This window comes from Porites lutea, chromosome 2 (genome assembly GCF_958299795.1).
Source record: "Porites lutea chromosome 2, jaPorLute2.1, whole genome shotgun sequence".
Taxonomy (NCBI): Eukaryota; Metazoa; Cnidaria; class Anthozoa; order Scleractinia; family Poritidae; genus Porites; species Porites lutea.
Genome location: NC_133202.1, coordinates 20,151,642 through 20,174,141, shown reverse-complemented (window position 1 = coordinate 20,174,141; position 22,500 = coordinate 20,151,642). Strand labels below are relative to the sequence as shown.

Sequence of the window (22,500 nt, the reverse complement as noted above, 5' to 3'; positions counted from 1 at the left end):
ACTTACAACAACATCCTCCTTTCTCATGCATTATATTGCCTTTTTTCTGCATGAGTTAAATCAGACTAAGTATTAGCCTCCACAGAGGAGGGGGGAGGGGTGCCAGGGGTAAACTATATCTATGCAATCCCTTGTCCCACTGGGCCCCGGTAAGTTTCACGTAGTGGTTCTAGTTAATACCTTGGAATGTTGTAATTAAAGAAACAAAGACTTCTTTCCTCCATAGATTGTATTCTCTCTTTCTATCCGTGAAATCTCTTATGTTTTTCCCAAAAAAATGGCTCCCAAACGTGCATATACCTGCCTAGCGATTTCCCGCCACTAGAGCCAACGAGGAGTCACATACCTAAAATTCCTCTAAAACACAGTCTCAGTAGTCAAAATGGTTGGGACACTTTGGGGTCTCCTTGTCCCCTCAATATTGGTGTACAAGATTTGGTGACCGAACTGCGATAAACAACTTTGAGAGGGACGACGGGAGCACGAGAAGGGGAAAAACAGCGTTTGGTTAAAGTGTCCCAACTATTTTTGTCTGAGACTGTAGTTGTTAAAGAGGGGGACATGGGGGTTTACGGTATTGCGGTATTGGGCTTTTTTTCATGCGGTATTTCGGTAATTTTAATTTTAACGTGCGGTATTGAGGTATCATCTAGCTCTGCGGTATGCGGTTTTTCATCATTTTGGCTGACGGTATTCGGTGAAATAAGATTGTTCACAGTATTACGGTACCATTTATTTGCGCTTTCCTTTCGATACAATACGCAAAACAAAACACAGCAAGACATAAAGGTCAATAAAAGTTAATATTTAGAAGTCTTGAGACATAACGGTAAATAATTACACCATTTGTGGGTCATTTTGTGACAGTTAATGGTCGATAATATACAATGTGCTTGTTGTTACATCCAATGATAATGAGTCGTCTCAAGTTACCTTACCAGGCTTGTCGATCTGTGTACCTGTGCCGGTAATTCGAGGTCTTAAACGTTTTCTCACAATGTCTGAGGTCGCTGAGGTTGAAGACGGCGTGGTCATCATTGACTGTGTGGCAATTTTTTATGAAGAGGGCGAAGGAGGCGAACATTATCGCAACAAGAATAAGTTTAGATAAGTTCTATTTACAGAAAACCGATACATACCGACCGATTACTAGACCAGTCTTCGTACAACCCGACCTCTCACAAGGCTACTACTATCCAGACTCTGACAAGACGAGCGCAACTAGTTTGCGACTCACCTGACAGCCTACAAGACGAGACTGATTATCTTAACAACGTTTTTAGTAAGAATAATTACAACACGGACTTTGTTAGACGAAACACTCACGGTAACACTGATTCCAACTCTCAGACCAACTCTGGTCCTGTTACGAAAGCGACCATACCGTACATCAGAGGCACCTCTGAAACTATTGCACGTATATTACAACCTTACAATATACGTGTTGCGCACAAACCGATAACCACTTTACGGCAACTGCTTACTAATGTCAAGGACAAAGACAAACCGGAGGACAGACAGGGAGCAGTATACAAGATCAAAATACTGCGACTGCCAGGCTTCTTACATTGGTGAAACCGGCAGAAACCTAAGCACGCGACTGACCGTACACAAACGCGCGATGAGGAATGGTGACGTCAACAATCACATTGCTGAGCACCATTTAAAGACGAAACATCAAATTGACTGGGACTCTGCGACATGTATAACGTATTCTACAGACTACTATCAACGTCTTACTTTAGAAAGCTGGTTTACTAACTTAGAACAAACGCCACTGAATCATAGCCAACAGTTACCAGCGCCGTACAAACGACTTATTGACGAGATCAAGCAAAACTAACTACGAGAGAACAACGGGAGAACTGACAATTTTACTAACAATAGACGACTGTTTAACTGTGACAATAGACGGATCGAAACACACCAATCCCTGATTACGAGTCTTTACAGCCAATAACATCACGGCTTAACTGACAGACGACCAATAAAATCGCGACATAATTGACCAAACAGATCAATAACCAGAGTATAATACCATAAACTGACGTGATTCAACTCACTTTGACTCTGAAGATGACTACCGCACAGGTTGTCAAAACGTCAGTCACTGTCAACAACAACAGTCCTATTCAGGGCTACGTTCACCCGGACGATCAAACTCAACCTTTTGAAATGACTCCAGGGTTCAAACCTTTCACAATAAGTTAAGATGTTGGGTTTCGAGAATTGAAAAACACCTTGTAAAGTTAAAAGAAGAAAATTTTGTAAGTTTGCCTCTTAACAGCGCGGCGTCATCCTTGGAGACCCAGAGGCAGATAAAGGGGGCGAGGGAAAGTCTAAACGGGCGGAAAAATATATATGGAACGAAGAAAAGTAAAGAACGGCGAGAAGAGCCCCTGGGGACAATGTCTTACCAGACCAGTTCCAAACGGTCGCCGCCGTTCTGGCTTCTGATTGGTGCCAGAAAAACACAAGATTGGTGCCAGACCAATCAGAAACCAGACTGGCGGCGACCGTTTGGAACTGGTCTGGTAAGACATTGTCCCCTGGGGCTCTTCTCGCTTTTCTTTACTTTTCTTTGTTCCATATATATTTTTCCGCCCGTTTAGACTTTCCGTCGTCCCCACTATCTGCCCCTGGGTCTCCGAGGATGGCGCGGCGTGTGATCTGACCCCTGAGAGACTGACGTGCTAGACTAGACTCACTTTATATCAAAACTCGCACTACACGTGTGTGGAATGGGTTTTGGTTGGTTTGTTTTTCGCGCTTTCAAGAGTTATTTTTATTGGAGTTAATTAGCTGTTGGGTCGAAATACCAAAAGGCTGAACGAATGTAGTTTACTTTTCAGTGAAAATTTGCGGAGAATTGCAAACTACCAAAATGTTAAAAAAAACATGGACATCTGGTGCATAAATGCCTGAGATAATTAAATGCACTAGATGGAAGCAACCACAAGTCTGCGGAACTGATTATAAATGTGATTAAAATATGCGGTATCGGTATTTAGACGATTTTCGACGCGGTATTTCGGTATTTGCCATTTTTTCTTACGGTATTGCGGTATTGGGTACCCCCCAATGTCCCCCTCGTTAAATATTACTTATGGAGGGGGACATTGTGTTTTACCAAGAACTCATAAAAGTCGTATAAACATAACAACTTTCTTTAATTTTCCAGACATGTTTCAACGGTACATCCGTCATCTTCAGTGTTACATATTTTGAAATCGTCGTTGAATTTGAAGCGCGCGCGATCTTACAAAGTGAAACACATTAACCTGACTCTCTAACTAAGCGTCACTCAGTTAACTTTGTTTTAGTACGCAATATTGACAACGCAATGTAACGAACTTTGTAAGATCGCGCGCGCTTTAAATTCAACGGCGATTTCAAAATATGTAACACTGAAGATGACGGATGTACCGTCGAAACATGTCTGGAAAATTAAAGAAAGTTGTTATGTTTTTACGACTATCTATATTGTTGCTGCTATCTAGACCTTTTGGATCAACTCATAAAAGGTTACACAAAACGGAAGCTACATATTAAGTAACAATAATGCATACAAATCTAAGTGCCTTACCAAAATCAAGGTAAAATCACTCCACTCCTCAGTAACATGCTTCTCGTCAACTGAAACGAACATTTTTCAACTTGGTTGAAAAAAGTGAAGTTTTGACGGGTAGTACTTGGTGTAAGACTGCCCAAAATGTCCCGGGCCACCGCCCATACTGTTAGTACTGTAGTAGTACCTATGGTACCCACAGGAGCTGTGTGGTACCTGTGGTAGCTGTAGTACCTGTGGTAGCTGTACTACCTGTAGTAGCTGTAATAGCTGTAGTGGCTGTAGCAGTAGTTGTAGTACCTGTAGTAGCTGTAGTAGCTGTAGTACGTGTAGTACCTGTAGTACCTGTGGTAGCTGTAGTAACTGTAGTAGTTGTAGTAGCTGTAGTAGCCCTATAGTACCTGTAGTAGCTGTAGTAGCTGTAGTACGTGTAGTACCTGTAGTACCTGTGGTAGCTGTAGTAGCTGTAGTACGTGTAGTAACTGTAGTAGCCGTAGTAGCTGTGGTACCGGTAGTACCTGTAGTAGCTGTAGTAGTAGTTGTAGTACCTGTAGTAGCTGTAGTAGCTGTAGTACGTGTAGTAGCTGTAGTACGTGTAGTAGCCGTAGAACCTGTAGTAGCTGTAGTACCTGCAGTACGTGTAGTAGCCGTAGTAGCTGTAGTACCTGTAGTAGCTGTAGTAGCTGTAGTAGCTGTATTAGCTGTAGTAGCTGTGGTAGCTGTGGTACCTGTAGTACCTGTAGTAGCTGTAGTAGCTGTAGTACCTGTAGTAGCTGTAGTAGCTGTAGTACCTGTAATACCTGTAATACCTGTAGTGAGTGTAGTACCTGTAGTAGCTGTAGTACGTGTGGTAGCGGTAGTAGCTGTAGTGCATGTAGTACGTGTAGTAGCCGTAGTAGCTGTAGTACCTGTAGTACCTGTAGTAGCTGAAGTAGCTGTAGTAGCTGTAGTAGTTGTAGTACCTGTAGTAGTTGTAGCACCTGTAGTACCTGTAGTACCTGTAGTAGCTGTACTAGTTGTAGTACCTGTAGTACCTGTAGTACGTGTTGTAGCTGTAGTACCTGTAGTAGCTGTAGTAGCTGTAGTACCTGTAGTACGTGTAGTAGCCGTAGTAGTTGTAGTAACTGTAGTACCTGTAGTATTTGTAGTAGCCGTAGTAGCTGTAGTAGCTGTAGTAGCTGTAGTACCTGTAGTACCTGTAGTAGCTGTAGTAGCTGTAGTAGCTGTAGTACCTGTAGTACCTGTAGTAGCTGTAGTAGCTGTAGTACCTATAGTACCTGTAGTAGCTGTAGTAGCTGTAGTACCTGTAGTACCTGTAGTAGTTGTAGTACCTGTAGTAGGTGTAGTAGCTGTAGTAGCTGTAGTACCTGTAGTAGCTGTAGTAGCTGTAGTACCTGTAGTAGCTGTAGTACGTGTAGTAGCTGTAGTAGGTGTAGTACCTGTAGTAGGTGTAGTAGCTGTAGTAGGTGTAGTAGCTGTAGTACCTGTAGTAGCTGTAGTACGTGTAGTACTTGTAGTAGGTGTAGTACCTGTAGCAGGTGTAGTACCTGTAGCAGGTGTAGTAGCTGTAGTAGCTGTAGTATCTGTAGAAGGTGTAGTAGCTGTAGTAGCTGTAGTAGGTGTAGTACCTGTAGTACCTGTAGTATCTGTAGTACGTGTAGTAGGTGTAGTAGTTGTAGTAGGTTTAATAGGTGTAGTACCCGTAGTACCTGTAGTACCTGTAGCAGTTGTAGTAGCTGTGGTATCTGGAGTAGCTGTAGCAGCCTTAGTAGGGGCGTCCAATGGTGTAAGGAATTGTAAAGATTCCTTTCTACCCTCCAGCAAATTTTCCAAGCATTTATATCGACTAGTCTCACTTTAGTTAATCGACCAAACTTGGATAATTATTAGGCGTAAGGCAGTGAAACCGAGTCATACTCAAAGGGATTGATATAAACTAATGGGCGAGACAATATATAGAATATAAACGTAGGTATGTGAGTCCTAAATGGAACCTTCTACAAAGTACAAAAGACGATTTGCACAAGCTTATGAAAGGAACATCAAGGTTCACACACATTTGATGAAGTTAGTGATCTATAGGAATATTTTCTAGCTTTTATATTTTTACGCGGCCTATCTTGTTCTTACGACTGTGGTGTCCCATGCTCAATTGCACAAAATTGACCCGGCTAGGCTATTAGGGGCACCCAAAGACAATTTTCTGCTAAATATCTGTTCGGAGAAGCAAATATTGCCAAGAATTTTCTTTTGCTTGAGGAAGACTAAAAATTCCTAGATGGACCTTCCATTCATTTACAATTTTCGATGCTTTATACCTAATATATTCCCTACGAATTCTGATTTTTAATGTTTCAAAATCAGTTCCCAGGTTACAATATTTTTCTTTAAAAAATGGTCACCTAAAGGTTTTTTTGGATTCTAAAATGTGATGGGGAGTGGTAACCAGAAAAATCCTCACTTGCGTAAATCGTTAAATTGCAACTAAAATTTTCGCAAAAGTAACACTGAAACCTTTGTAATTGTGAAAACTGACTTAAGTTCCTCTAGGATGACCGGTCAGACCGGGAGGGCTTTCCATAAGTTGCTCGAGATTTTCCAAAAAGTTTCACATTATTTCTCAAACAAATGCTCAAAAGTTGCCAAAAACAATCAAAAGTTGCTTATTGCAACAAAACTTACTCAAAAGGTTGCTCGAAAAACAAAATCTTTGTTTGGTCTGAAGTTATGAAAATATGCAAATTGTACAAACAAAAGTAAGATTTCTTAGCATTTTCGTGCAATTTTTTCAGCGCAACCAGCGTTGCTTAATAACTTTTTCGGGAGTTAAAATCACGAAAGAAATGTAATGAGCCAAAAAAATTCCTTAATGACTTTCTTCACCCGAGATACTCGAGTCAGTCGAGTGACAATCTGCGTCAATCATTTACAATGTTCTGTAAAAACTGCTGACTTATCTTGCGCCCTTCATATGCCTCAGGGGAGGAGTATTTGTCTCCTTTTTTTACTGGTAATTCGCAAATTGTCTACAAAACATTGTGAAATATGGAACAAAGGCTAATTTAAACACTAAGAGCTGCTCCGATATCACAGAATTAGATGATAAAGTTCTAGAGAAATCTTAATCAAAAAGCCAATAGTTGCAATAAAGGAAAGAAGTTGTTCCAAGTACGACAAGTTGCCAAAAAGTTGCCTGCTTGTGGAAATCTCTAATGACCTAAACGATAACAATTTTGTAGTGCCGCTTAGAATGCATTTCTAGGGTGCAGAAAAGAAAACTGTGGACAGCGTAAAAAGTGTTTCCAACATACTTTAAAGGAGACAGTCGTTGGGTGCCCCTGAGGCTTTAACCCTTTACTAGGTGACATCACGGCACTGTAAAGCGAGTCCGGAAACTGTTGAACTGGCTTTCTAGGTGATAAAAACGTTTTGAATGAAAAGTTTGGAGTTTCTGTTTCTGTTTAGCTCTGTTTCTGACTGATGGAGTTCTGTTTAAGCTGAGACGTTTTATGGCTGTGAAAATAAAGCTTATTGTTGTTGTTGTTCTTGTATGTTGACAGACCAGTATATAATTAAGCAGACGTAGACTGAGTATCAGGCCTTCGCAACCTTATCTCTTCCCCCTTTCGCCCAGAACCGCCTAATACTCACGATGAAGCTTTAGGTATGAAGAAGTACGTTAACTCGACCAAAGGTGAAGAAATGTAAGAATAAGAAATCACACCATAATAAAAGACGTTAACGAAGCCACCTTTAAATCACTTTTCCCTGCCTATATCAAAGCCTTTGATCCTTAGGTATATTATGGTACAACTGTATCTATTGGTTGAGATTTGAGGCACTTTCGGGCTATAAAAGTTCTGCTATTCCACACTTGGTAGTATTGTTCGGCTAGAGTGGTGTACTATGTTGAAAGACAAGCCCTGTTGGTGGATTCCCTAGTATTAACATGCGCAAGGATGTAGTTCAAGAGGGTCCAGTGGTGCCTAACCCTGACCCAAAAGAATGACATATCTTTGTTTCCCGCAACCAATTATGAAAGACCTTCCGTGCAGCTCCTACAATATTCGTTCATGACATCACCCATTATTATAACCAGTTAAAAAAGTAAGTTCCTGCAAACAAAATAAGTGAGTTCCTCCATATGTAGTGGGCGTCTCTCTTATACAATAGGAATATTGGCTTGCCCGCTCTATACCCACCTGATTGACTCATGTAGAGACTATTACGTGTTCAAACTGAAGGCGAGCTCTCCATTCAGCAAGTTTAATTGAGCGCTACACCTCTGTTAGCGATTGATGAAGTAGAGAAAGTCCAGCGCTGCGCTGCGACTATCCTCTGAATTTTTGGCATTGCTTGTGTCTTGGGTGTCTTGTCATCTTATTACATTGCCTTCTGATCCAGCCCAGATCTAGTTTCCAGTCCTGTTTTTGGGTGCTTAACCACTATATTTCGCGTTATACTACGCATTAAAAATGTTTTTACAAGCTTAATTACATCAATTCCGTCCAGTGAATGCCTTTAGTTGTAAAAAATGTCCAAGTTTGAAAAGACAATGGTGTTATCGGAAAACTGTTATAAGCCACCTTAAATCGACAATGATAACTAATATAAAAGAGAAGGCCCTTCAGCCGTTTTCTAGTATTCGGAAGCAGACACGACAGTTCTTAATAAAGTTAATCTTCATACCGCATCCCAAATTCTTGACACAATCATATTCACTGGATATCCCCCATGTTAAGGGGTAAGGTAAGGGTAAGGTAAGGTAAGGTAAGGTAAGGTAAGGGGGATGTGCACCGAGCAAGATTGTAAAAGTGGGATATATAGTTCCCCAATAGAAAAAAAATCCCCTCAAATTCTTTAAACGTTATTTACAAGTAAACAATAAGGCCTCTAACATAGCTTGCCGAGCTGAACTTGGTAGATTGCCGCTGCTTATCCCGAGAAATCAAAACATTATGAACTATTTTGTTTATCGAACCACCAACGATAAGGACTCTATAGTCAAACAGTCTTTCCTTATGTCAAAGAATCTACATTCTATGAATAATTCCGGATATTATTGCAAATTCATAAACATGTTTGAACAATACAATCTCATCAGTTTAGATACAGAATCTTTAGATAATGATAAAATTGGACGATATACCACAGAAATGAGAGAGAAATATCCGGTATCTTTTTTGCGACACAGTCTTGAAAATTAAAAAAAATTTGAATTTTATAAAACTTTTAAAGATGAATATTCTACAACTGATTATCTCTACCAGGTAAGACATTATGATGAATGACAACATTTTGGTTAAGTTTAAAATAAGTAATCACAAACTTCTGATTGTACAAGGTCGATACCAAATAGATCATTTGTCAAGAGAACATAGATCAGGTAGACGATAAGATTCATTTCTTCTACCAGAAAAAAAGGAACAACACAGTACAGAGACAGGCATTCATTAATCAAATCAATCGAATAACACCGGACTTTGACAAGAAATCATCTCCAGAAAGCATGAAACTGATAAAGGATTCGAAGAACCATGATGTAAACGAGTTAGTTATGGAGTTTATTTCCTCCTGTATGAAAATACATGATTCAATGTTAGTAATGCAGTTTTTTTTTTGGTTCATTATTGGTGTTGTTTGTTTTATATTTCGATTGTACTAGGTATGCTTTTGCAATACTGTACAATGATGCGGTCATGCAAAACTATTACTATACTACACCTACCACACGTACTACAAATACTACAGATACTACAGGTAGTACACATGCTACAGGTACTACACCTACTACAGATACTACTGATACTACACCTACTACAGCAACTACAGCTTCTATAGGTACTACATCTACTACACCTACTACACCTACTACAGGTACTATAGGTACTACAGGTACTACAGGTACTACAGCTACTACACCTACTACAGTACTACACCTACTACAGACACTACAGATACTACAGGTACTACACCTACTACACCTACTACAGGTACTACAGGTACTATAGGTACTATAGGTACTACAGCTACTACAGGTACTACGGCTACTACACGTACTACAGCTACTACAGCTACTACAGGTACTACAACTACTACAACTACTACAGCTACTACAGGTACTACAGCTACTACAGGTACTACAACTACTACAACTACTACAGCTACTACAGGTACTACAACTACTACAGCTACTACGGGTACTACAGGTACTACAGCTACTACGGCTACTACAGGTACTATAGGTACTACAGCTACTACAGCTACTACAGGTACTACAGCTACTACAGCTACTACAGGTACTACACGTACTACACGTACTACAGCTACTACAGCTACTACACCTACTACAGCTACTACATGTACTACAGCTACTGCAGGTACTACAGCTACTACAGGCACTACAGGTACTACAAGTACTACAGCTACTACAGCTACTACAGGTACTACAACTACTACTACAGCTACTACAGGTACTACAGGTACTACAGCTACTACGGCTACTACAGGTACTACAGGGCTACTACAGCTACTACAGCTACTACCAGTACTACAGCTACTACAGCTACAACAGCTACTACAGCTACTTCAGCTACTACAGGTACTACAGCTACTACAGCTACTACAGGTACTACGGCTACTACACGTACTACAGGTACCACAGGTAGTACAGGTAGTACAGGTACTACAGGTACTACAGGTACTACAGGTACTACAGCTACTACAGGTGCTACAGCTACTACAGCTACTACAGCTACTACACGTACTACACGTACTACAGCTACTACAGCTACTACAGGTACTACAACTACTACTACAGCTACTACAGGTACTACACGTACTACAGCTACTACGGCTACTACAGCTACTACAGGTACTACAGCTACTACAGGTACTACAGGTACTTCGGCTACTACAGGTACTACAGGGCTACTACAGCTACTACAGGTACTACACGTACTACAGTTACTACAGGTACTACAACAGCTACTACAGCTACTACAGGTACTACAGCTACCACAGGTACTACACAGCTCCTGCTGGTACCATAGGTACTACTACAGTACTAACAGTATGGGCGGTGGCCCGGGACATTTTGGGCAGTCTTACACCAAGTACTACCCGTTTTGACGCTACGGTGACGTCGAGAGAGCTTGGGCTCTACCGTGCGAGGTTCCCAAGCTTTCAAGATTTCAAAATGGCGGAGTTTCCTTCGCTTGGTTCTCATTGCGAAGAAGAGTCCTGTGGGCAGCTCGGTATTGAAATTTCTGTTTTCATTTCAGTGAGAATTCTGCAGCTGCTCTCTGCTGTGTTAGCCTTAACCTTATTTTTACGACTGGATTATAACCTGTAGATTTTCTACCATTTGTATGCAATGGCTGCAATCGCACCTATTGGTAAGTTATGACCCCCTCCTGCCCGGCTGTCCAATCGATAAAAATCAATAATCGATAACTTTCGATTATAATTGATTAATTAAATTGGTAATCGATCAATATAAAGAGTTAAAAAAGTTGCGAAGAATCGATAATTATCAATTACTAAATCATCTTGAAACATTATCAGATGTTTTTATATTTAAGCTTTTTAAATGTATTTTCAACTCTTTCAACTACTAAAGAAGACCTTGATAGGACCACACTGGACCATCCTCTTTAACTCACCAAATGACAAAATGTTAAGAAAAGGGTGGCAGAGGTTGTTCTGATCTGTTATTATAAGCCTGTTGTGGGGCCTTTATGTACAACAAGACATTAGAGCGGTTTTCACTTGACTGTCGTAAAACCAAAACCAAAGTAAATACACTAGCCAACCAAAGGGCGTAGTAAAACCAAAACCAAACCAATTCCTCAATTACTTTCGACAGTCAAGTGAAAACCGCTCTAACTTGAAAGTTTGGTAAAACTGAAGAACAGCTCCCAAAAAAATCTGTTGGTCTGTTGGAGAGGCCTGTCCGTGAACTGTCGGAAAGCTGTTAGTAGTCTATCGGTGAACTGTTGGGCAACAGTCAGTGAACAGCTGCTGGTTGTCTACCAACAGATGGCTGACTGATTTTTGGGGGAGCTGTTCTTCATTTTTGCAGAACGTTTAGCAAATTTTTCCTTTGTATTTGAAAATGCACAATGACTTGGAGCAACCACGTGCGCAGAGAGGTTTCTTTAACAGGTCACATTCCACGGGTCATGATTACAGGTCACTGTTTTATTGATAGTTAAGTAAACCAAGTAATTTCTCCCGTGGTCAAAAACAACATTTTGGATAAAGATTGGGATTAGGTGACACTTCTGGTCTTACTTATTTATCTGTTTATTGTTTATTGTTTTGTTTGCCAAAATTTGTACAACTCAAATAACATCTAATTACTTAAACTCTCATGGCGAGGAAGCCCAAGAGAAGCCACCGGGCTTATAAGGAATGGGCTCCCTCAGTTAGATAATTAGAACAAAATATTATCATAATTACACATGGGAAAATCAATGGCAGAGCTACAGTAAATCTTAAAATAAGTACATTAGATAGTCGTACTAATCATAGTTCTAGGCTAAAAAAAGCGAAATGACAAAAAGAAAAACAACAAAAAGAAAATAAAAGAGCAAAGGAAGAAAAAAAAATACATATATATATATATATAAATTACTATTTATGATAAGAGGAATGCTTTCAGCTTACAGCAAAAGGAAGTGGTACTTGTTGCATTTCGAATTTCAAAACTAAGAGAGTTAAAAAATTTAGGACCTTGGAAACTGATGGAGAACTTTCTTATATTAGTCCTGCATTGTGGTAAATAAAAATGCTCCAAACTTCTAGTGCCATAAGAATGCACCTGGCATGTCACCAAAAACATGTTATTGAAGCTATAAGGAAGTAAGCCAGATCTGTATTGATACATAAATTTCCTATTTGAAGTTTGTAGATACTCTCAAGATTCAGAATTGTTAAATTTTTAAATAAGGGGTCAGTGTGAACTCGAAAGCATTCCTCGACATTATTCTTACGACCCGTTTTTGAAGTGTGATTAATCCTCTGAGGCTTGATGGGTAGGTGCCCAGACGCTCACGCAGTAGAATAAGTATGGGTAGATAAGGCTAAAATAAAGCATCTGTAAGGAGGAATTATTAAGGCAAAAACTTGATTTATAAATTATACCTATGACTTAAGACACTTTCCGAGCAACATTATGTATATGTGATTTCCATGTTAAATGTTCATCCAAAATTACACCAAGAAAAGTAGCTTCCTTAACATGATCAATCAAATAATTACTAATATTAAAAGCTAGATCAAGTGTTTGCCTGTTTTGTCTCGGTCTGAATATGATAAAACTAAATTTCTTAACATTAATAGATAGCTTATTTGTATAAAACTAACACGTTATCTTTTTCAATTCTAAATTTACAACTTCCATAAGATAGGAAGCATCAGTATGCGAATAGAAGATATTAGTGTCATCAGCAAATAGTATCAGCTCTAAGACCTTTGACACATTACATAGATCATTTATATATACTAAGAATAACAGGGGACCTAAGATAGATCCCCTGAGGGACTCCACAAGTGATATCTAATGATGAAGAGTTGTAATCATCATATTGCACAAATTGTTTTTGACAAGAAAGATAACTTTTAAACCATTGTAAAGCAATACCATGTACTCCATAATGTTCTAATTTGTCGAGCAAAATTTCCCGATTTACTGTATCAAAGGCCTTAGATAAGTCAATGAATAGGCCTAAAGTTACCCTTTTATTATCAAGTGCATTTGAGATCTTGTCATACAGTTGGATTAAAGCATGTGCAGTAGAATAATTTTTTCTGAATCCATACTGATTCCGGGAAAGAATATCATGTTTATTTAAAAAATTAATGAGGCGATTGTAGACGATTCTCTCTAGGAATTTAGAGAAAACTGGTAACACTGATACTGGAGCATGGTGACCTGTATTCTGACCTGTGGAATGTGACCTGTAAAAAATACCTGCCGCACTTTCACCACATTAAATTTTTCCTGTGCATTGCTTCTAGTTTGCCTACCAAAGGCATTTTAATCATACTACTTTTCTCGTAAGAAATATTTTCCTTTAAATAGCAGTCTTGAACAGCTTGAATTCATTGTATCAGAAACAGGCAAAATTTAATGCTGTCTCTTGTGCAAGAAGTAAGAAATGTGAATACTCTTTTATTTAATATCTTTCCTCCCCAGTTAAGTGGGCTTTCTTTTTTCTTGTGTTTATTCGCTGATATTCATCAAATCTATGGACACATACATTTCCATCAAGTTAGAAAATCCTTATATCTTGTATAATCAGGACTTGACATCAGTTCATGTCACTTGATTTTGCAGTAAGGATCATCGAGCAAAGACATCACACAGCTGCACCAGTAATGACCAGGAAGATCAGGTAAATAATAATTACAATGGACAGTATGCCATCTCACCTTTGTGTATTATTCTCTTGTAGTTTTTCTTGTTGAACCAGGGTGTTCTCCCTGACAGGCCATAGCCCGACATGAAATAAAGTATTCTGTAAGCTTTTTGGGTATACCGGTATGTAATTACAACAGTCACTGTTGCATTGTAGATAAATAAATAAAAGTTCTTGTCAAGAAGGGGTATAAGAAAGCATTGTATTATTTACTGGTATCTTTGACCATATTTTATGAAAAACTTATATTTGTGAAAAATGCACAACATGTGTTTCAATACTTGTTGAAAGGGAAATATGGCAAAATGTGGGGCTTTGTCATCAGAGTACCAGGAGTGTGCTATTGAAGACTGCAGAAGTTGTGACTTGGTGCCTGTGTTGTGTGAACACTGTCATAATAATTACTGTGTAAGGTAATTGCATTCTTTTTTGTCATAATTGTCATTTTTTTGTCTTTGAGCTGGTGTTATCACTGCATGAAACAGCTAGCTGCCAGGAAATTTTCGTGACTCAAGTTTGACCATCTGCTTCAAAGGCTTAAGCCACAATTTTTTTGCTTAGTATCTGAACACCAACCTAGCTGTGACAGCTAGGTTTTCACATGAATAATCACTAAATCACTACTGTTAACCGGTTGTTGCTGATAGCTTCTTTAGCTTACAACTATACAAAGTTTGACTGTTACAATATGTATCTCAAAGCTTCATTTTGCATACTAACAAATGTGTAGTAAGTTTTTTCAGTTTTTAGTTTTTAAAATAAAATATTATGTCAAGATCATATTATTATGTCATAATAAATGAATGGATAAATGAATGAATGGAAATAAATGAAAATAAATGAATGGATGTTGACCATCATTAAATTATTTATAATGGTTCATGATCATACTTAGGTGCCAACTGATACAATTTACTAATAATGTTTTTGTTCTACCACAGGCACAGACATCAAACTGACCATAAATGCTCAGCTCTTCCTGATAAGCAGGCAAGGATAAAACCAGAGGACAGAATAAAGGAAATTATTGGTGAATGTTTATGCCTATAGTGAATATTGTAATAGAAAAAAAAATGAGAGAGGGTAACACAGGCACAAAATTTGACATTTTGTGGAGTAGATTCTTATTTTAGTGAAGTGAAATGTCTGCAGTGTATTTGGAATACATTTACCTGGGTCTTGATCTCCTCATAGGCTGCAGTGGCAGATCCAATCCTTCAGATGAGAGGGGGGGGGGGGGGGAGGTGCCGGTCATCCAGACCCAGAGATAAGGGGGGGGGGGGCACTCTCAAAAAAAACTAGCCTGGGCCCCCTTGCCCCCTCCCCTGGATCGGCCAATGGGCTGTTGTGTCATCCTTGTGAATAAAATCCCTTTGACTTTGCTAGATGGTTGGTAGGGATGATAGTTTGTCTGGTTGAGAAGTAATGCTATTTGTGAGAACATGTACTTATGTGAAACACAAGTTCTACTTTCAGTTCATCAAGTAATAATTATAGGGATAAGTAACATGGAATTATTAGTGGTACAGTGGCAGCATGGATGTTAGTCATGAGTGCATTTCAGCGTCCATGGTAATCAATACTTTATCGGTGTTATTAATTTTTTCTTGTCCCCTCCTCGGTCCTATACTGATTGGATGTTGTGCTTCCTGCTTGTCTGTGGGCATCCATTTGGTTAGTGTGAAGTCTGAAGCTGACCTCTGGGAATATGATAATTGGTGCTTGTTGAAGCTATTGAACTCAGTGTCTTCTTTGCCTAGATGCTGAAAAAGCTGATGGCATCTGAGGCCCCAACCACATTAATCCAAATAAATTAGAAAACATTGATTTTCTATGTGTTTCATTTTTCATACTGTAATGTCATGCTTATTTTTCTAACCCTTTAGGTAAAGAACTTAATAAAGAAAAGAAAGGTACTGGTTTTGCAATCAGCACTTATTAGGTAAATGACCTAGTAGTGATGCTGCTGGCTATAAATGGTGACAAAATTAATTGAGACTAAAATTGAGACACTCTATCTTAAGGGGTCTTTCTGATGTTTTGGCGACTTTCAGAAGGGGAAATGAAGTTTTCCCTCCCCCATCCCCTCCACTGTTCAAGTTACCTATAAAAAACAACAAACACCCCAGCTTTGAATGAAGGGGGGAGGGGGGGGGGGGTGAGGGATTTGGATTGCTTTGTTCTCCGAAGTTACACTATTTGAGGACAGTGTCTCAACAATTTTGTTTCTGATTGTGACATGCTGATTAATTCATTTTCACATATTTTATACGTTACGCTACTTTTATATAGAATCAATTTACTCATATCAAATATCTTACTTCATGTTATGCTGTCCGTGGTTTTTAGGGCCAGGTGGAATGCGAAATGAACGACGGGCGGCTAAGGTGGCATTGATGAAGATCAAGATGAAAGCAATTGGAGATCCTTCAGTCCCGCAGGTCTGTGAAATAAGTTTACTATCAAAATCAATAAAGGGTTTCACTCTACGCAGCTTCTATAACACAACACCAAGAAACACTGAAAAACTCATTCCAGTGATCTTTCAATGATTGGCGGTTGTTGACATAACTTTGTTATGAACTTCCTTGAATAGAGACTTCGATGAAAGTTACATAGTCTTAACGTCTAGAGTATTCTTAAGTCAGAGGTGAATCCAAACTGAGCTTTGTTTACTTTTCATGAATCTGAGACCGCCATCCAGTTAGCTCAGTTGTCCGAGTGCCAGGCTGCTGAGAGTGAGAGGCCGTGAGATCAAACTCCAGCCGCCAGATCACCAACCAAGGTTTTTGATAAACTGGTGCCGAGATCATGTTATTAAAACCCCTTCTCAGTTCAGATGATCGCGTCCTTAGGTGGTGATGTTAAGCTGTTGGCTATTTGTCTCCTCTATTAGGCCAGTACATGCTGTAACTGTTTGAATAGTGAACTCGGGAATATTACAGACAGTTCTTTCCTTAATTTCCAGGATGAACGTGTTTATCTCAGAGTTTTAATGCCATTGGGTAACAAAGAAAGAGAACAGCCCATGTTTTTCTCAAAGGTAAGCACCTGATATCAAGAGAGAATGGGCTAAAATAATAACGGAACCGTGCGGTGATTTACAATGGCTTCCTTTTGACTGGTTAACGCCAATTCGAAAGTACGAAATTTGGAATTTCATTATTCTGTTTGAGTCTATTGCTCAACGCACTTCTTATTAGAAAGGACGTAATAAATAATGTTCAGTTTGTTTCCTCTGTCATGGCATGTCTTTTTCATCGCATTGAAGCAATTTGATTGGTTAGTTCGGTTTTAATATATAGATTTAGCCAGGGCTAAAAGCGAAGCTCTGGTTAATAATAATTGTAAACAAAAAAAATTAAATCGTGTAATGCTAAACGGGGAGGGCAATGAAAATGGCATCAAGATCAATAGATCTAATTAGCAAAAAAACCAAATTGCACGCGCAGCACACTTTTTTTTCTAATTAGCAAAAAAAAAAAAACATTTGCACGTGCAGCACGCTTTTTGTCTTTCTCTGCCGTTGTTTTGCGCAACTACAACGCTGTTTTGTAGGACTAAAACGTCATACATCCTAGTTACACGTTATTTTTATGGAGGAATTGTCGTATGAGCTTACCCACTATTTTGTCTCCTGTGTTCATGTTCGCTTTTATTTTTCACTGCCGCTTATTTTTACCTTGCTGGCCGCTAGCATTTCTCATTGTCTCACAGCCGCTTTGAATTTTCATGTTTTTCTTCCTAAAAAATTCGTCTCTTTTGTTTTCAATCACTCGCTTTAGCTCTTTCTCTGTTATCCACGTGAGTGTAAACATCAAAAATAACGTCGAAAAAGACACGACTTTGTTGTTGTTTTTTCTTTCTAAAAATCCAGACGGCCATGCGATTTCTTTCCAAATAAAACCTTGAGTTGCATTTGGGTTGCCAGACCTGTTGATTGAATTATTTTACATTGGTATGCCTGTGGTGCGGACGAACGGGCGGGCAGGCGGTCGGTGTACGGTCACGTGATTACCAAATTTTCTCGGATGGGTAGTTTACCATATTTTCTTACCCATGGTGCTCCGCTGCGCGCGCTTCGCGCGTGAGAGCTCTGCTATTACATTTCAAATTTTTATTTATAGAATATAAAATTCTAGGCCTTAGTCTCTGCTCATAGTTTTCAGAAAACAGGTTTTTTCTTCAAAATATAAAATTTACAATGGCAAGCCGTTATCATTTTTCTTCGAAAGTCTTAATTCTATTAAAACTGACCGTGCTTACTGTTCTCCGTCAGTATTGGACCATTGGCAAGATCATTGATAAGATTGCTGTGGCTGCCAAGCTAAAGAATGAAAATAATGTAAATGTAACAGAGAAGGTAAGGTGTGCTTTGCTTTTTTTTGCTGTCAGTTGTTTGAACGAGGTTATGCCAGTTTTCTTAATGTTTGTCCCAGCGTTTATCAATAGCGTTAGCCGAAGAATGTGTTACTGAAGGAAACCATGATTTTTAACGACACAGTTTTGCCTTTCCACTTACTCTTTTTGTGTGCTGAAGGTCTAAAGACGTGCGTCTCTTCTGAGTTGCAATTGTGTTTCCGAAGATGTTGAAGATGTCTTTACAACGGTTTTGGGCGGATTTCAAAACGGGGATGAGGTTTACGTGTACTTTGGCTTAAAAAGGATAAAAATTTAGAGGTTAATCGTTTTGAGGTATAAGCCGAATAGACAAAGATACTGTTCCACAATGTACCTGTTCTCTGATGGTGAATACCTAGTATGAGAGGAGGGATTATCTCTGGTGTGTTATGGGAAGAAGGCTTTTAAGTGCAATGTATAAATATGTTTTTCGTTTGAATGTAGATGGTGCCATAAACAATGGCCGCAGGGGCCTAGCCAGGCAGTTTTCCGTTTAAGCCCAGGATGTTAAAAGGAATAATAATAATAGTAATAGTGATAATAATAACAATAACAATAATAACAATGATAATAATAATAAGAAGAAATCAACAATGATAAGAATAAAATGATGATGATGATGATGATTATGATTACATGTACTGATATTTGTTTGTATGGCAAAAATTTAACATACGTTTTGAAATGCGCGTTTGAAGACATTAAAATAAACTAAAGAACTGACCAAGGTAATAATAATTAGAAATACTACAATCCAGACGTATAAAGAACAAAAATGTAAAGTGCATCGGTAAAAGGCATTTTCAACTAAAATAGGTGTTCCTTTAGAGCTTGCTTAAAATGATTCAGAACACTAATTTTCCTGATATCAACTTTTTTGCCAAAGTCGCGCGCGAATAGTAACTTGCAAAATTTATCGTTGACCCTGTACTGAGTGCACATTTTTTATATAACATTAGACAAAAATGAAATACCACTGAACGAGCCGTTTTCCGAAAATGAATGCCATAATAAGCTCTGGGAGGAAAATCTGAGCGTCAGCGTTAATTGTCTACTAACCGTCACTAAATGCAAGTTTTTTTTCATTTTTTGTACGAAAATCTCAGAGTACTCTTTCGCAGTCAATGAGCATCTCTTTAGGCGCGTGCAAGAGGGCTAAGGATGATAGCCAATCTGTTAGCATCGTGGATCGTTTGTTCGTTTTTACCCTCCTGTTGGTACTGAGTGATCTTTGGCTTCACAAACGTCTCTGTAAACTTGTCATGAAACTATAAATTCAGTTAGTGAGTAGAAAAAGAAGTAGAGCCGGGCCTGGACTAGGCTTCCTAATCGGCGGGGCCTGAGTGAGAACTGCTCATAGATAGCGAAACAGCGAGATAACGGAACAATGTAACTTCAAGAAATTTAGGTGGAGATTAAGAACGGAAAATGTAAACTGCTCTCTGCGGACAACAATTGCAGTATTGCCAACCGCAGACTTTTGGCTCTAGAATTTTCCATTTTTAGCTCGATCGAGAACTAAATGTTATTGATAAACTACTTAATGAAGACGTGATAACCTGCACTTACTTTTTGCCTCAAATTCTTGTTAAGCCCGGGCTTAATGGCTTAAAGGCAGCTACGCCTGGTGAGACTTAGTACCGGAAGTTATGGAGATTTTTTTTGCCGAAAATACGCACTGATTTTGAACGTGGTAAAAGAGACTTAACGGTCGTTTAACATACTTCATAACAAAACAAAGCTTTCAAAATTTATTGCATTTATTGATATTTGGTTATATCAGTATATAACTCATCTTACATTGACATCTTTGTCTAACTCCATCCAACATAGTTGGATGTAACGTATTGGATCCGTTTAAATCCTGGCCTTGCTCTACAGTATCGGATGATTTCGGATTATGCTGGAACACGTTTAAATGAGTTCAAACGTTCGTCCCACTTCCAGGGGAGCAATACATCAGATACATGCGTGTTTGAAACGGCCCTATTTCACTCATATCTTAGTAGTGCGAACCTAACGTGACTCTGACAAAAATCTCCGAGAAGACTATAGTGGCTTCGCGATAAAATCGGAAGCTAAAAGTATTACATCACGAAAGTGCTGATTATGGTAAAATTGTCAATGACTAACTTTATTTTATTTTTTCTTGTTTTTTTTTAGAAGTTGCGATTAATTAATCGAAACACTGGTGAATTGCTGACTTTGCAAGATACTTTGGAGTATTTGCTAGCACATGATGACGAGCCTCTGTTGAATGGAAGTACAGTTATAATGGAATATGTGGACAAAAACTTAAGCAGTGTATTACCTGACCTAGATAAATATCCTAGATGAGAGAAACAAATAATAATAGTAATAAATAACTGTGAAGGAATTCTTTCTTGACAGAAATATTATGTGGTGAATTTGTTTTTCTTGTGGTGAACAGAGGAAAGAATATATCTAGTGATGCCTTTGAGAAGGGGATATCCATATCACTGGGGTTTGAGTGGGGAACTCAAAACACAAGAAAGATCTTTGTGTCCTGCAGCATTTTGTAATAGCGACGCATTTAGTAATACGGGTTGCAGGTTGGTCCACTCAATTTCGGCGGCAACTACGTCCTGTTGCGAATTGTAATTATTTTATTAAGCCAATCAGAAACGCAGAAATATTTTGAACTACTAAGTCCTCGGAAGAGTCTTCTCTTTCATCAAATTATATCTCTGTCATCGTTGTGACGTTTGCTTAAATATTTTATTCAGTGCGAACCTTTAATAGCAAGATGAACCTTCTTAGAGCTATTTAAGAATCAAGAACCCGCATATCCCAAACTGATTTTAAATGTTCAAACAAATTGTGGCTATGTTGTATACTTTCATTGCCGATCTTGAAAATCGTTGCTGGGGGGCAAGTCTTTAAACGGGTAAGGCCGGTAAATGGGTTAAAACCTGGTGGTTGGCTTGATAACTTTGTCCAAAGCCTAACATTGGGCGAGAATACGTTTGTTTTGTCCAAAAACATTGGTTTAGTTCCTGCGTTTGTTTGTTTGTCTGTTTCAAAACCCTACTTTTTAATACAGTAAAAGCCCCCGACTAGCAACCTGTTTTTTCCCCAGTTTGCCTAAACAGGCTTTCTTAAATGGTAATTAGCACAAATTTAGGTTATTTAGGTTCTTAATAGCTTATTATCTTCTGAAGAAAAAAACATTGGAGCTAAGAGTATTTAGTGGTATTCAGCTCATTCCTTAGTTAAAACCCGTATACCATAACAATTGCTGTTGGAGTAATAAGGCACTTATGTCTCTAAAGAGGATCCTGAATGTTGACTTATCCGTACAGATTTTTTTTATAGATTTTAGATCATTTTAGGCTAAACCGGTTCTAGAGAGATCGGGAGCGTAACTGGCAAATTTAATCTTAACAGGTTCTTAAAACCCAGGTTCCGTAGTGGCGGGTCTTTACTGTACTTCACACTTCTTTCAAGAAGGTTCTTTAAAACCGAATAAGCTGTCTGTTTACACGAACCCTGAATCAATCGTGTTTCACATCCTTGCACTAGACATGCGTGTCGCAGTACGTACAAGCTCTTTTGGTGAAGGGTTTCGTTGATGTTTTGTTCTTTTAACCACCGTATGAAAAAAATCTTTCATGACGAGACCTTTTTATACCACTCTGTAACTTCAAATTTTTTTCTATGAGTTAGATGCACTAGTTCGCTTTTAGACTCCAAACAAACATTGTCGTGCTTTGTCTTTACTTTAGGTGAGTGTAGCGCTGACGCCTAAGGGTGTGGTCTTTTACTCGGTATTGTCAAGAACCATAATGATACCATTATAGCTCTTGGTATTGTCTAAAACCTTGGTATCGAGTTATATCGAGTTATATCTTGTGTTTTTAGTTGAAATTGGGTAATTTAATTAAGGTTTCAGGAAGCAGGAAGCATGCTGCATTTTGCGGGAGTTAGCACCGCGCCAACACCAGTCCCCCTCCCTACCCCTAACCAACCCCTGCCCCCCCCGCCCCCAGCCTGTTCCAGGGCGTCATCTACGATTGGACCCGATGTAACAGTGATATGGGCATCCCCGTTTTTTTGGCGTCCCTAGTGATACGGACATCCCCCTCA

The 22,500-nt window shown here is 38.9% G+C and overlaps 2 protein-coding genes across 4 annotated transcripts in view; one reads left to right on the top strand and one right to left on the bottom strand.

Moving 5' to 3' along the window:
- The window catches only part of LOC140927983 (proteasome assembly chaperone 2-like), a 43,801-nt gene extending 40,117 nt beyond the window's left edge, over positions 1 to 3,684 (bottom strand). Inside the window, exon 1 of the mRNA XM_073377696.1 lies at positions 3,587 to 3,684. Coding sequence (XP_073233797.1) covers positions 3,587 to 3,649 — 63 coding nt within the window. The 5' untranslated portion in view covers positions 3,650 to 3,684. The remainder of the gene's footprint in view (positions 1 to 3,586) is intronic.
- Positions 3,685 to 10,762: 7,078 nt separating this feature from the next.
- On the top strand, positions 10,763 to 21,441 carry LOC140927982 (AN1-type zinc finger protein 1-like). 3 transcript variants are annotated; one of them, XM_073377693.1, is made up of 10 exons: positions 10,765 to 10,824; positions 10,923 to 10,965; positions 13,911 to 13,968; positions 14,284 to 14,405; positions 14,934 to 15,022; positions 15,879 to 15,905; positions 16,342 to 16,433; positions 16,961 to 17,035; positions 18,272 to 18,355; positions 20,557 to 21,441. In XM_073377693.1, exons 1-10 carry the CDS (start codon positions 10,767 to 10,769, stop codon positions 20,728 to 20,730), a joined length of 822 nt encoding a protein of 273 aa, XP_073233794.1. In that variant the 5' UTR covers positions 10,765 to 10,766; the 3' UTR covers positions 20,731 to 21,441. The 3 variants fall into 3 exon arrangements, with proteins under 3 accessions (XP_073233795.1, XP_073233794.1, XP_073233796.1); XM_073377695.1 differs by lacking the exon at positions 20,557 to 21,441 and adding an exon at positions 18,838 to 18,874; XM_073377694.1 differs by having other exon boundaries at positions 10,763 to 10,965; positions 14,284 to 14,400.
- Positions 21,442 to 22,500: the final 1,059 nt, after the last annotated feature.